A 15322-nucleotide genomic window follows, 5' to 3' on the forward strand; every position below is an offset into this window, starting at 1 on the left:
CGTTTTGATCGGGGGCAATAAATTGCTCGGCTGGCTGTGGGAACTTCGAAGTCACCCGGTAATAAAACACTCAAGATTGGGTGGGTTTGTTTCTGTTTCTATAATACCCATTACTCGCAGAGTAAAAGGGTAGACTAGATCGTTGAAAAGTATGTAACACCAGTGTTGTAACCAACGTATTCCAGACCCATCTTGCCAGACCCAATGAAAAATGCTTTGATATATTTTCATATGTTTATTAGTGTTGTAAATTTTTTAACGTTTTGCCAAAAAAAAAAGAATTGACACTCACACTTTAACGCCCACAAAACGCCCAAAACTGCGACGGCCACACTTCTGAAAAAATCCACCTATTAGTATTACACAACTTACCCATTATCTATCGATATCACAGAAAAATGATGAAATTTCTTTTTCACATTGCCACTAGCTAAGTAACGGGTATTTTATAGTCGGGTAACTCGACTAAAGCATTCTCTCTTGGTTTGTTTTTGTATTTATTTGTATTTGTCTATTGAAAGTGAGACACCTGAGAAAGTGCACCATTGATTTATATTGTTAAAGAGGGAGGAACGGTTAGTTCAGGGGTTTTTAGTTCTCTTGTGCGCAATTAATAAATGTAAAAAAGTCGGCGTAAGCGATGAAACTTAATTTGTTTTGGGAGGGAGATAATAGCAGTAAGCGAATTTTAGCTGATTAGAAATAGAAAGGTGTTGGAAAAGTCCAATGATATTATAGAGCGGTGGCGCTTTAGAGAGAGTAATCTCTAATCTTTAATATAGGAAAGACTAGGCTAACTTTATAATCTAGAGGAATGTGGGAAGTTGGGATATCACAGTTTCTTTAATTGCACTTCGATACATCGCGTTGGGCTTTTTAAACTCTTCTAATATGTTTGTTGTATTTATATTTATTTTAAGGATTTTCCATTCAGTATTTTTTTTTTTATTTTTTTTGTCAAGAAAGTTCCTGGATCCACCACGGAACTGAACGGGATAGGGGAAAGTTGATACCTCTGCGGCGCATCCGACAAGAAGAACACGAAGCATCAACCCTCCGGCTGCCGAGGTCTTCGCCAGAAACCGTCTTCGTGCAACTGATTCAACTTAATTTGAATCTTAAGACAAGTGGGTTTCAGACCGAACAAGCAAAGCAACCATATGCAGGGAGGTAGCAACGCAGATTGTCGAGGTCATGACAGCCAACGGATTTGTCCGCGGAAAGGTAGGCAAGCTCTGGATCTACAGCTCTTACCTGACATCGAACCTTCCCCTTGATGCATTTAAGGCGCATCATGGACGACCTCAGCTGCGATATTCGAGGACGCTCAACTCTCAGAGGCCCTCCTCAGCGAGGACAATCAGCATACCGGCACAGGAATAATTATCAACCTCACAGAACACTGACACGCCTCTCCCGTTGGGGTATCAAGGAGGTGTACACAGACAGTGATTACGAGGTCGAGATCCAGGTCGAAATCGGCACAAGACCACTCGACAGCAGGGCCACGCAGCCACCTGAGGCCTACCGACAGGACACCATGAGACTAGAGGAGTTCGACGGCTCTCTCCACTACCTGACGGTCGACGAGGCGGACTGTGCGAACGCAGCAGCGGATAAAATGGCAGCGAGGGTGGAGGAGGCCATTCCCACTTGGCAGATAAAGACAAGCGGAGAACTACGGTCGGTCACGTAGCCCAAGATTCTGGCGGCTGCGAGAAGCCTCAAAACCAGAAGGGCACCAGGATCCGTTCGGATCCCAAACAAGGCAACCAGCTGCTGTTGTACAGGCATTCGAAGGACAACGCTGATTTGTTCAACAAATCTTTAAGCGAGGGAAGCGCTGGAAACTCCCGGCCAAGCCCCCGGCTGAACCCTTCTTGTACAGACCCACCTGCCTGCTGGGCAACGACGAAGCAATAGCGGCTGCAAGGGGACTTTCTACAAACCAGTATGGATTCCGGAGGAATTGTCGACGCTGGACGCGATCTCCATGGTCACCAACACGGTTACTTGGTTTTCAGGTCCCAGGTTACTTGATGCAAGTCAGCCATTGGGTGCTCGTCCTCGAATCGACATCGGGCTCCAGAGAGTTCGGTTTCACGACCAGAGTCTCACATGGCTCTACAGTTCGCTCTTCCGGAAAGCACCAAGATCGTGGGATTCCGAGTATTTGGTAGCCCTAATGCTGGACACTCCGAGAACATGGGAGGTTGTGTCCGTCATGAAGACCCTGCGGGTCTTGCGGCAGTACCGCGCGATCCGGGTTCCATTATCCGGTTTCACATCTCAACTAACACTGAGGCTAAATAATAAATTGTTACATAGTTATGGTATATATGTAAATAAAGAAATAACAAAAAAAAAAAAGGCGTTGCATATGGAGCTTATCTTTCTGTTGTCTAGTATTTGGTAGATCCTGTTCCGTTTGTTCGGTTTTTTTGGCTCTCGGTCCGCCTGTCTTCCTTCCAGTCCATCTACTTCGAACAGGCTATTTGGGGGGACCTGTTTGAGATCACTAGTTTCTATGACATCTCCCGGGGGCTCCTGGGTCTGTTATACAGTTTTTATGGGCTTCTTGGACAAGAACTGTAAGTCCAGAGTCTTCTGTGGCACGTTTGTAGTTTTTAGGGCGCCATTGATCATATGCGCCTCAGTCTCATTGGTGGGCTTCAACACTTCCGGGTCCGTGCTTAAATCAGAGTTCGCGGTCGGCGAAGGTGTTTGCTCTTTACCTTCACCGGAGGAACCTACACTGGTCCCCTCCGCGTTGATGTCGTGTATAGCCACCGTGGAAGTTTCGGAGTTTACGCTTTCAGTTTCTGATCCTGTGCGAACCAGCTGTGGACATGGCTGCCCGGCTGCTTTTGCAGCTTTCGCCATTTTGAGGTTCTTCAATAGCTTCATTTTGGCCATGATCGAGCTGCACTCTACCATGTCGTTGGGCCCGCTAACCACATTCTGCAGCTCGTCCTTGTTGAAATTCCATATGTCGGGGATCGGCTTAAAACCTTCAGTTACATTGGTAAACTTGGGTCGTGACTCTATCAGCTCGGCAAACGTACGCTTTCGTGGATTTTGCGGCTGTACTGCGATTTTTGGCTCCTCCTCGACGACGGGCTGTGTCTCAGAATGCTTATCCGATGTCTCTAGAGAGATCGATCGTCGACCACCGCGCACTTGTCGATCCATTTCAGGCAAATTGCCTTTGGTTGCAGTGGCTGCGGCTCTAATCCGAGTCAGGCGGCCATTTCGGGTGTAGTGCTCCGTATCGGTGGAAGAAGACTTATCCTCGTCTTCTGAAAACAATACTGATTTTTGTTTTTTAGGCTGGACTGCGATTTTTGGCTGCTCCTTGGCGACGGGCTGTGTAACAAAGTGCTTTTTCGATGTCTCTGAAGAGGACATTTGAAACAATTTGGCTTTGGCTGCAATGGCTGCGGCTCTAATCCCAGTCCGGCGGCCATTTCCTGAGTAGCAGGGCTTCGAAGCACTTGAGGCAGCCTCCTCCTCGTCTTCCGAAAACATTTCTATTTTTTGTTTTTTAGGCTGGACTCTGATTTTTGGCTGCTCCTTGACGACCCGCTGTGCAACAAAGTGCTTATTCGATGTCTCTCTCATTTCAGACAATTTGGCTTTGGCTGCAATGGCTGCAGCTCTCATCCCAGTCCGGCGTCCATTTCCTGAGTAGCAGGGTTCGGAATCAATTGAGGCAGCCTCTTCCTCATCTTCCGAAACTGAGGGATTTTAAATTTAAATCATTAGTTTAACTGAAGCTAATCATTTATAAAAGTTGCTCAAAGAAAAAAAATGTCGTTGCTAACCTTCATACCAAAATTTGCTTTGTCGCCGCTTTTTCTGCTCCTTGGCCTTCTCTGCTTTATCATCCACTGCTGGCGTTGGTTCAGCTTCTCCCTCTTCATTCGAGAGATTGGTCGCATTTTCGTAGCCCTCTTCTATGGTGCCATAGTCCAACTGTGGTCGATTCCTGTACCTGGCATAGTCGATCTGGAGATACTTCAAGTCGTCGCATGACTCGGCCATGTTAAGAGACACAAATTTTCTCTTCAGGTCCCGGCTTTTGAGTAGGGCATTGCAACGCTCGTGTAGCGTGTGCCAATCGAGAGCCCATGAGTATTGTTTATTTCGCGGTTGGAAGATCACGTTCAGAAGGTCCTTGGTCATGTGGCTGGGAAGACGCAACGCCTTCAGCGACTCTTTTATTGGATCGTAGTCGGACACTGGATCTTCATGGTTTGTTATGGCCATAATCTGGTGCACGTCGATGGTGGAGCTCAGCAATTCGTACTTGACGTTGCTAGGCGCTGGAGCAGGGAGCCCGCCCTCCTCCTGTCGATTTTTCATGGCCGACGAACAGCGCTTCACTTCGTTATAATTTGATGATGTGGGGTGGAGATAGAAAGCAGTCAGCCAGAATTCTGCCTCCATAAACCCATGGTCGGAGAACAATTTGGCTAGGTCAGCATAGCTTGCAGACATCTTTTGCTCCAAATCAAGCATAAAATCAACGGTTAATCCGGAATGATATCTCCATTTTTCTATTGCATTTATTTGTTGCCCAATGATTTTCAGCAGCAGGGCAATCTTAGCAAACCTCCAGCCGGAAAAATCCTTAATAAAAAAGGGCTGTGTTTAGTAAAGGTGTTGCTTTTGTTAGTTCTCATCACTTACCCGTTCTGCCAGCAGTTTGTACACATAGCTCAAAACTTCCTCATCGTTTGGTACATTTTGAAAAACTGGATCTGTTTGTTCTTCTTGTTCTTCGCCCACCCGAGGCTGAATCTCTTCGTCGTCACCAGAGTCATTGCAGTTGTTGATGTTGATGACTCGGTTTCCCTTGCATATCTGCTGCTGGTAGTTAAGATTTAGGTCTACTACATGTGGTTTAGTGGAGCTGTTTCGCTGTTGTTCCATCTTCTTGAGCTCGTTTAGAAGGAAGCGCTCGCTGCTCTCCCGCTCCTCTACATAGCGATCCATTAGCTTTTTGTACTGTGGCAGGTGCTCCAGAAAATCGTCCTCGTTAAGCAGCTGAAGATCCAGCAAGAGATTCCCCAGCACATAGCTGGAGTAGGCATCCAGTATGATGGCAAATGAAGTGGTCAGACTGAGTTTGAATTTCCTAAATCCAATTTTCTCAAAAAACCCATTCCTTCCGAGTCGAAGACGCACGCAAACCTGGGCAATAAGCCGAGCGGGCGTACAGGTAATTTCTGATGGGAGCAGTAATCCGCTCAGGATCTGGACATAGAACCTTATGTTGAAAATCTACGCGGTGGTTTTATGATGACATTTAGTTTGATATGTTAGTTACATGATGGATGTTTTCCTTACCAAATTATCAATCACATAGCCTTGCTTATCATCTCTAACAAAGGCAGCCAAGAGGCATAGATGACCGATTAGTGTAATTGTGTCTTCATCCCCTTCAAAGGACACAAATGGGGCATTATGGTGGATTTTCAGCCAAGCAGCCAGCATCCGAAGCGCCAGCTGTTTCACAGCCTCAAAGTTGCCGGCGTTGAAGAGCTGGATTAGTCGCAGCAGGGCCAGGGATACCCCTTCCTGCATGAGGAAAGCAACGTCTAAGAAATTGGCAATGATTAGATGAATCCTTGAGGGTAATCCTTAGTAATGGCTTACCTTCTTCTGATGCCTCTTGAACTGTGTATTCGACGGCGTGATGTTTGTTCAGGTTCAGGTTAAGGAAAAGCTGCTCCAGGTAGGGCAGGCTCCAGGGCTGCGTTTGGAGCTGCAGAACGTACGACCAGTTGATATTGGCCAGGTCACCAATCTGGCGGAATGCCGGCACTGCCTTGCTGAGGGTGATTAGCAAAAGCTGCTTGCGGATTTCGGAGCAGGTCTTCCACTCTTCGCTAAACCACATCAGCAGCGAGTGGTAGAGCAAAACCCTGACCATGTGACACAGCTGTGGATCCTTTAGGGACTCGGAATCCCTGATAGGCAGGTGGCAAACCCCCCATCCGTAGAGTAACTGTGTCAACCGGTCATCGCCCGTTAGCTCAAACACATCCCCATCGCTGGGCTTATTGTATAATACAAACATTTTCTATAAAACCAAGATTTAAGCCATTAAAACGTGTATATAAGGATTTATGTACAAAGCATGTCCTTACCGCCAAAAACTCGTTGTACTTCAGTTTCTTCGCGCAATCGAGGAACTTCTGTTCATCGTGCACATCCTGGGAAAATATAATATCCATTTTGCAGCATTTAATTCATGGCAATGTTGCGGCAAGTCGATGAATTTTTTTTGCCGCTTTGATTTATTTCAATTTAGCTTGCAAGTTGAACAGCTGAACACGATTACTGTAAGTCGATGTTAATCGAAAGTGGCAACGCTGTCTGCACAAGGTTTATACACTCGCTAAACTGCAAGGCTTGGTGTATTTGCTGAATATGGAAGGTGCATTCGCTAAGGCCATTGTTGCCAACTTAAATTTTATTATGCAGGCAAAAGTAATTTAACAATTTATTCGAATGAAACAAGATTACAAAATAATACTGAAATATGTGTCCCTTGTGAATGTAATCGAGTTAAGAAATTATTATGCCCGTTACTCGTAGACTAGAAGGGTGTCAAGAAACTGTTTACACACTGTGAAATATTCAACTGATTACACAGTGTGTAAACAGTTTCTTGATTCAACTGATTACACAGTGTGTAAACAGTTTCTTGGCATACTGTATGTAACAAGTAGAAGGAAGCGTTTTCTACCATATAAAGTATATATATTCTTGATCAGGATCAATAGCCGAGTCGAGATCTCAAGAACTATTAAAGCTAGAAGGTTGAGATTCTAGAGTTTGTTGACCAATGTTACCTCCCTTTAAAAAACAAGTTTTGATATTTTTTCATATTTTTATTAGTCTCTTAAATTTCTATCGATTTGCCAAACAACTCTTTTCGGATATCTGATAGTCGGCGAACTCGACTATAGCATGCTCTCATGTTGTGATTTTTGTATTGTTTAAATTTGGTAAAAAAAAAACCATAAAAAAGTCGTATGCGATTTAGCTTTAGACTACAGTATACAGTACACATCATACATAATTACGTTTATTGCATTCACTTAGATAATTGGCATTCCACATTCATTTTACATATACGGGATATATGTATATGGATCACACATATATGTATATACTATTCATATGCCGATAGTTGCGACCCAACAATCATCAAATTGCAACTAACTAGAAAAGGCAGGTGAGGAAATTAAATCAAATTTAACACTTCGGCTGATGGTACTTTCGATTATATGGGGCAACGTAAATGCGTAATCTTGTGACTTCGATTATCATCTGTATCGTTATCGGTAACTTCATCTTTATCTAGTTGGAGACAAGCCAGAAATGCTTAGTTTAAGGTCGAGTGTCGGGAGTAGACGGGATCGAATCAATCAGTGTATTTAGTTAACGACCGAACTCGCGCTCTCTCCTTCTGTGCTATGCAACTTCCTCGTAATATTTCCGTCTCTCTCTCTCTCTCTCTCTCTGTCTTAAACACACACGACTTTAGTTGCTGCTACTAGCAGACTTGGCCTAGTTAATACTTAATGTGAAATACTCGCTGGAAATGAAACATTTTGCGTTTACAAAAATATCGCCGCACTTTGAATTTATATATGTAAATGTATATAGTTATATATATAGTTATATATATGCATTCATTTAAGAAAAGGGGTTTGGGGTTTGGGGATTTTAGACGTAATTATAAACAATTAAACACACTAACGCAAGGTTACACAAATTAGGCGACTATCGAATTACACTTTTCGCGCTCAAAGAAATATTACATAATATTGTACGGGGGTAACGACCAGTGACGGCATGTCTGCGTTTATTGATAATCTAAGGGCAAGTGGACCAATCCTGCTCAACAGACACGCCCACTCGCACAGGCACACACACAAAAAAAACACATATAGACGGATATATCACGTGAATCGGAAAGGTTTAAACTTATAGAAAATAGAGAAAAGAAATCTATCACTTTTTTATCCTATTTCTCGCGGTCCGCACACACACACACACTGACTTCGCATCTGACTCCGCCTCTAGTGACTGATCTTTTGCAGCTTCTGCAATACTTTGAGGCCCTGTTCCTGGTACTCCTGCTTGGACATCCAGAAGCCGTCGCGATCCTTTGTCACCTCCGCCAGAACAGCCCCGCCGATGAAGACCATATCCTTGCGTCGCGGTGGATCCTCAATGCGTATTTTGAATTTCTGCAAAGTAAGCCCGTTCATTTTGTTACACACGATGTGGATTGTTTAGCTTTAACTTGGCAACTTACCGCCAGCTTTTCCGTATCGTTCTTGAGTACCCGCTCCAGGTACAGCTGTTTGATCTCACGCTCCAGCCGACTGGGCAGACCCGGATACATGGTGGAGCCGCCGGACAGGACTATGTGCTTGTAGAGTTCGGGCCGTATGTCGATGTCTGCCGCCTGGATGGTGTTGAAGGCCAGTTCCGCAATGCCCGGTCCCTCGACGTTGATTAAATGCGGCTGGAACAGAGCCTCTGGCGCCTCGAATCTCTCGCCGCCGACCTTGATAACACGACCGTCGGGCAGCGTGTACGATTCCACCAGCACCGTCGTCTCCAGGGCCAATCGCTGCTCCATCTCGATGTCGTAGCCAATGTAGCAGAGCTTCTCCTTCATTATGCGGACCGTTTCGAAGTCGGCGGAATGATTGAAAGCGTAGCCACGTAGTAACAATAACTAATGATCATGGAAAGATGCGAAATTATAACAGTTTGGCATAATGTAATTGTGAGGCAAAGCAACCTTTATCAAATAGCGAGTGATGTCGCGACCGGCAATGTCCAGTCGTCGCGTCAGATGGGGCAGGGCGAACTCCTCGTAGACGGGACAAATATGCGTCACACCATCGCCCGAATCGATCACCACGCCGGAGATCAGACCCTGGGCATATAGCGTCAGCACGGCCTGGATGGCAATGTACGCCGAATCGAAGCCGTATTTCTCGAACATGACCTGTGAACATAAACACAACAAACCACGTTAGTTTGAAGTGGGGTTTTAACATATGGTATGGCTCACCTCAATCATCTTCTCGCGATTCTTTGTGGGATTCATGGGCGGCTCGGTCAGCAGGATTTTTGTGTTCGTCGGATCGATGTCCATCTTTTTGGGACCGAACGTGTAGTCCCACACGTGGCACATGTCGTCCCAGTTGCGCACCACACCGTTCTCCATCGGATAGGAGACCTCCAGCAGGGATCGCAGCTGTGAGGCCTCATCGCCGACCATCAGATCCTGTAAATTCGTTCGTCAGAGGACGCAGCGTTAGTGTCCGTAGCTTTCTCAATGGGTAGCGATTAGGATTCGGATAGGTTTGGACTGTTTGGTTGGTTGGTTGGGTATTTGCTTAGAGGCTGGGATGGTTAGTCATTAGTATGGGAGACATACACAGGTGGAAGGCACAATCACAGCGAGCACACTAAAAGAATGCAACCAAACTCGTCTAAACAATCAACGATTAACAAGAGGCAGCAGTGAGTGAGTAGTTCCGGAAAAGGACTTGCCATTCCGAAACTCTGGCAAACACAGGGACATGCTAAACAAACTAGGGATTAAAATAGGGCTAAGCAGACACAGGATATCATGCAGACGAGAACCTAACAATTTCAAATCAGCAAATCACAATTAAAACGATCAGCAACCGAATTTGGTTGCCTGAAGATATGTACAAAAAACCAAAGGGTGTAAGCTTGGAAACAAATGGTATAAAAACATAGGAGTAAAAGTTAAATAACAAAAATTATATTTACGTAAATTTGTCGTTAAATTGAACAGATTCGATTGGAATTCGGTTTTAAACACGCCTCAGATTTATCCGATATGAGAATTAATAGATTTGTTCTTATTTTTTTTTTTTCGTTTTTTTTTTTTTGTGGATGGAGTACAATTATAGATGATGGCCAAAAGGAAGCAACAAGATAGTTGGACGGGGCCGGAATATAGTTGGGAAAATATTCAAGGCAAACAACTAGTGAAAAATGTGAACAGTTAACAGTTAAGTTAATTAATTAATTAAATCCTAAGTGCGCAGCTTGAACTTCAGGAAAATTTCGCAATATTTTGTCAAGCGTGTGTTGTTTTGGTTTTTGGTATTTTCGTATTGTGTCAATCGTATACAAATTTTTATTATTTGATGTTTACTTGGTGATTAGATTTCTTAGTGGTAGTTTGGAGTTTGGTTTTTTGTTGTTTTTTTTTTAACTATACAAACTTGACTTACATCGACATGTAAATCCTGCAAAATATTTGTTTTTAAAAATATATGTGAAAAAAAGAACAGAAAAATGTATAAGAATATTAAAAAAGAACAGAAAGATTACAATTTTAAGATTATTTATTTTCTGTATCGTTTTTGTTGCTATTCAAGATGTGTTCTTAATGATTTTGATGTTTCTTCTGTCTAAACTAAAGAACTTCTAAGTAAGATCTATATATCGAAATCAAGTGATGCATTAAAAAAAGCTTAATGTCCGCGGGGTTCAGCCTCCATATCCACAGTTCTCTGAGCTATGCCTAAACCTGGGTTAGAATCAGATATCCACGGACCAACTTTTAGCATGATATATTCACCATAATATATATATATATAGTATGCATGTGTATAATACTATGAGGGCCCACACACCGAGACCGAATGCAACTCAAGCAAAAATGCAATGTTGGGATAAGTGACCCCCAGAAGAGATGAAATCAAGATGGTAAATGAAACGATATGCGAATGGGGTAGATCGAAAACAAATTATATAGAAGTAAGTAGATATGCGACACTAATAGACAGAATAGAAAATAGAGCAATTCCACTCCAAAATCAGATGGGTTGGGGGTGAAAAAATATGGTGGGTAATTTGGTGGATAGTGAACTTCTATGCGCTAAATGTATTTCTTGCCGTTTAACTAGTCATGGAGTAGTTACATCGAAAAAAATATGATATAATATATGGATATTCGTGTATTTGATGGCCTGTGCACAATTGAATTTGTGTAGTGTATATGGTTATACTATCTCATCATGTTGTTTATTAATTTGAAATACTTTAATTGGTAAGTACGATGGACCATACCTTGACTTCGATGTCGCCGATTTTGTTGACCGCCCGAATCATGGGTCGCCCCACCATCGAGGGAAAAATGTGGGTGGGAAAATTGCTGCCGGCATATCCGCACTTAACGAACTGAAAAATAAATGGAGATACCATAAATACATACATATATATTATTGTGTATATGGAAAAGTATTAAAATAATATGATAGCAGACAATTTCTTAAATTTGTGCACAAAGATAAGGATATCTAACTTTAACTTTAATGTATAAGAAAACTGAGAGCTAAGCCCAAAACACGTAATAATTTGAAATGCTTCTGTATCAACAGGTACTTAAAAGTTGAACATAATAATAAATAATTATTTTTGATTATTTGGTTTTCAGACCAGCTATATAATTTTTCTCGGTGCAGCATTTGCTTGCGCTTTTACTGTTGTGGTTTATCGAACGCTTATCGAAATCGGGCCGTTATCACAATACAAAAATTCTGGGCCTGCGATAAGAACTGAATGTCGGAAATTTTATGGAAGTGTTGGTGTGTGCCAGTGTCGCTCTTTTCGAAAAATATGTAGGTGTGGGAGATACTGAGTAACGCTGGAATCGTGAGTAATCCACTGATTAGTCAAGCGGAGAGCTAGAAGAAGAGCGGGGAAGCGGAATATGAAGGAGAGGAAGAGGCAATCGCGTAATTGCAACTGCTGCAACTGCTTGACTAACCGCGACGTCAACGCCCGCTTGCCGGCAAGCAGTGGATTTAGCAGCAGCAGAAGCGCTGCTTAGACCACAAGAAGAAGAAAACGAAAGAAGCGCAGCCAACAACACTCGAAATGTGTGTCACACACCAGTCGATGGTGATGGTGTGGGTGTGTGTGCTCTGTTTTCTCCGCTTCTGGGTGATGTGGGCGGTGCGGGTGGTGACTTTCCCGTTATCTTACCCCAGTGCCGTTATCACAGACGATAACATTGCGACCCTTGCTGTCCATGCTTGAAGGACTCAAAACCGGATCTGGAAAACCACTGCTTCTGCTACTCCCGTTGCTTCTGCCTCTGCTGCGGCAACTGCCTTTCCACTTCCACTGATGACGCGACCAGGTTGCCTTTTTGGGTGTTGGTTGTGATTCGGTTTGAAATCACAGCTTGCAGCGGCTCTGCTCGATGAAACCAAACAAAATATTGCACATCAATCGCCTTTCCCGTTGACTTCCTGGGCCTTTTATTGAGCACTGCGGTTAATTGATTCCTTTTCGGTTTTTTTGTATTTGGACCGCCGGAGAGCGATTGGACTTAATCATACACTTTCCTCTTCCACTCGCACACTCTCACAACACGCGGGCGGGAACCTTGCTCTCTTCGCCGCTCTATCGCTTGCGTTTATCGTCGCTTCGTTTGGCGGTTATTCGGTATTTAACTCTTAATTTGGACACGCAATTAACTTTGGGCCAAAACAGTTTGCCGCTATCGACAATTTATACTCATAATTTAGTTATTGTGCTGTACGAAAACTCCCTCGTTACTCCCCAGAGTTGAATAAAAATAGATTCGTATTCGATACTATCGGCATTGGACTGAAGCGTACAAAACACCGAAAATAAATACCAGAACCGTTTAGATACTAGATCGCACAATACTTCCCACACTTTTAAAATTGTTGTTAAACCAAAATTTGTAGATTAAGTTTGCGAGTCTGTGTGCCACTATAAACAATTAAAAAAAGTTTAAACAAATACAAATGTATTAGTAATATATGTACCATGCACAGGATTTACATAAAACAATTTCAATTCAATTAAGACATTATTAAGTAAATTATTGTATTAACGATTTGGCAATTTAACAACTAATCACAGCTGTTCGAAGAAGTAATTCCGCTATTGCTGAAATCTCCAAAATACTCAAATTGATTTCTGGTATTTTTCGTTTGCGCTCTTGCCTCTCGCTCACTCTCATACTTAGAAAAATGTTCCTGGCTTAAAACTGAAAACATGTTCAAAATTGGGCGCCATCATTGAATAACTGCATGTATTTGAAGAGTTGCAATTTAAGCAACTATTTCGAACACAGAATTTCGATTTCAGAAATTATTAAACTAAAAAGAAAAATGGCCCAAAATGTTAAGTTGACAATTCTGCTCCCAAGTTAACAAATGAAAGTTAAATGATCGAACGCCATAAAATGGAAAGTTTGTTGCTGATTTATTTTATTCCGTTTATATAGTATGTATATGTATGTATAATTTAATAATATAATAAACGTTACTCATTTTTTATCTTTATAATTGCTTTAAGAGGCGAAATGTCTTATATATGTATGTATATACCATGCAGCCGTCTCGTTCCCGCATTTTTGATTCTGCTTTTGTCTGGGTATTTTATGTGTTATATTGAACGTTTTAATGCTTTTTAATAGTTCCCATTAGTATGTTGGTATGGTCTTGACGTATTATCAAAATCTACTCATCTCCTCAGCCGTTCTATTCAATTAATTACTTTTACTATGTGCCAGGAAGTTTCGCCTATGCCTCTCATGCGATAGTTATGTACTTTCTTTATCCAGGGAACTAAGCAAATGTATCGTTAGTCATACATGGTGTAGAATTATTAATACTTCTTAGCTTTATACTTTACCATGGCTCTTGATACACTCGGAATGCAAATCGCCCTAAGAATCCAAAATTTACAATTAATTTATTTCAGAAAGTTATCTGAATATTGCCTACGTTTAATGGCTTAAAATGTATAGTTCTTTGATAATTAAACTATATTTCAAACAAAAAATTAAAAGTTAATCGTTGACCTATGCATATTTTGATATTAACAATTGAAATAAATATTAGTAGTTTTCAAAAATTATACTAAAATTATACCTGAAATGTTGTCCATCAATGGAAACATATATTAATAGCCTAACAATATTGAATTCAGTTTTCAATTTCATTATTTTAAATCCGTAAAAATCCATACTTGTTGAAAATATTTGCGGCGATTTTCGAACATAAATGCCGATTGGTTTTCTGAGTGTATACAATCATTCTGTGGAGTTGGTGTTCTTGCGTTCAATACTCGAGACTATTGCAATTAAATCTGATTCGGGGGAACCCCCATTTCACTCGGCTAACTAAGTATGCATTGGCGGTATAACAACATCAACAATTTTAACCACATAGAGAACAGAAACTCTGAAACTTAAACGACCCATCATCAGCTTGCATCAACTTTCAATAATTATATAGTTGTGGTGGCGGATTAAAAAAAACGCTATATATATATGTATATAAATATGGTGTATCTCTCAATTAGTTGAGTAAGTTGTTTCCATTTCTTCCACTTTTTTTTATAAAAGCTAAGTTTCCCTTCTCGACTGCCTTGATTTGTTTCTTTTAGCTACGATTTAATTAATCTTGGTATTGTTACGATACGTGCATAGATCACTAAAACTAACTGTTTTCCAATGCCAACTCGGTATATAATATATATATATATATCTGTATAAATATTTAGATTAGAGTTCAATGCAATTATTGGTGGTTAAAGAGTCGAAGCAAAGTACAGCGTTAATATTCTTGGTTCGTGGATATTATGATCTGGATGAAGGCATTTCTTGCGTGAGTATGTATCTATATCTTATATCTTTTGATTTCGCATTGATAGTGGTTGTGATAGTGATAAGGGAGAAGCCGATACCATCGGTTTGGGGAAGAGGTGTAGGCGCAAAAATTGAGAACTTGATTGCCATCATTATCATTGAATTGATCTGAAACGCCGAAACTCAGCCGTTTCTCATGTGTGTTCCATGCCTTATACTTACTTAAATACATCTCATTCGCTTAATCTCATTGCAATTAGCTCATTCTAAGTCAAGGGAAATAAGTTGTGTGTGTGTGCTAGCGCTCTTTCTCTCTCAACAAAAATCGATTCGCTAAATTAGTTAATTAATTAATCGTTTAGTTCAATTTACACGCAGAAATATATTATACGTTATTAGGTTTACACAGTAATTTAATAGTTAAATATTTGATTTGCTATTTAAATGGTAAACGATCCGCTCTTTCAGTGTTCAAAATGCATTCACATCAATGGAAATCGATCGATCCTATTCATCGAATTTATTAATTAGCTAGACTGATCCTCAAACAAACGATTATCATCTTGTGATCTCTTATGGATTTTTGCTGCTTTTTGTTTGCTTTTG

The 15322-nt window shown here is 41.5% G+C and overlaps 2 protein-coding genes across 4 annotated transcripts; both read right to left on the reverse strand.

The window, feature by feature from the left end:
• Window positions 1-222: 222 nt before the first annotated feature.
• Window positions 223-6356, reverse strand: LOC117147412. 2 transcript variants are annotated; one of them, XM_033314288.1, is made up of 6 exons: window positions 6156-6354; window positions 5662-6088; window positions 5353-5603; window positions 4693-5286; window positions 3825-4632; window positions 223-3737 (listed from the first exon to the last, which is right to left on the reverse strand). In XM_033314288.1, the coding sequence occupies exons 1-6, from the start codon at window positions 6240-6242 to the stop codon at window positions 2557-2559; spliced, it is 3348 nt and encodes a 1115-aa protein (XP_033170179.1). In that variant the 5' UTR covers window positions 6243-6354; the 3' UTR covers window positions 223-2556. The 2 variants fall into 2 exon arrangements, with proteins under 2 accessions (XP_033170179.1, XP_033170180.1); XM_033314289.1 differs by having other exon boundaries at window positions 3643-3737; window positions 3833-4632; window positions 6156-6356.
• Window positions 6357-7052: 696 nt separating this feature from the next.
• LOC117147159 (actin-related protein 2) lies at window positions 7053-12674 on the reverse strand. 2 transcript variants are annotated; one of them, XM_033313942.1, is made up of 7 exons: window positions 12070-12674; window positions 11152-11262; window positions 10311-10325; window positions 9110-9325; window positions 8834-9043; window positions 8339-8767; window positions 7053-8270 (listed from the first exon to the last, which is right to left on the reverse strand). In XM_033313942.1, the coding sequence occupies exons 1-7, from the start codon at window positions 12115-12117 to the stop codon at window positions 8100-8102; spliced, it is 1200 nt and encodes a 399-aa protein (XP_033169833.1). In that variant the 5' UTR covers window positions 12118-12674; the 3' UTR covers window positions 7053-8099. The 2 variants fall into 2 exon arrangements, with proteins under 2 accessions (XP_033169833.1, XP_033169834.1); XM_033313943.1 differs by lacking the exon at window positions 10311-10325.
• Window positions 12675-15322: the final 2648 nt, after the last annotated feature.

The sequence above is a fragment of the Drosophila mauritiana genome, chromosome X (assembly GCF_004382145.1).
Source record: "Drosophila mauritiana strain mau12 chromosome X, ASM438214v1, whole genome shotgun sequence".
NCBI lineage: Eukaryota > Metazoa > Arthropoda > Insecta > Diptera > Drosophilidae > Drosophila > Drosophila mauritiana.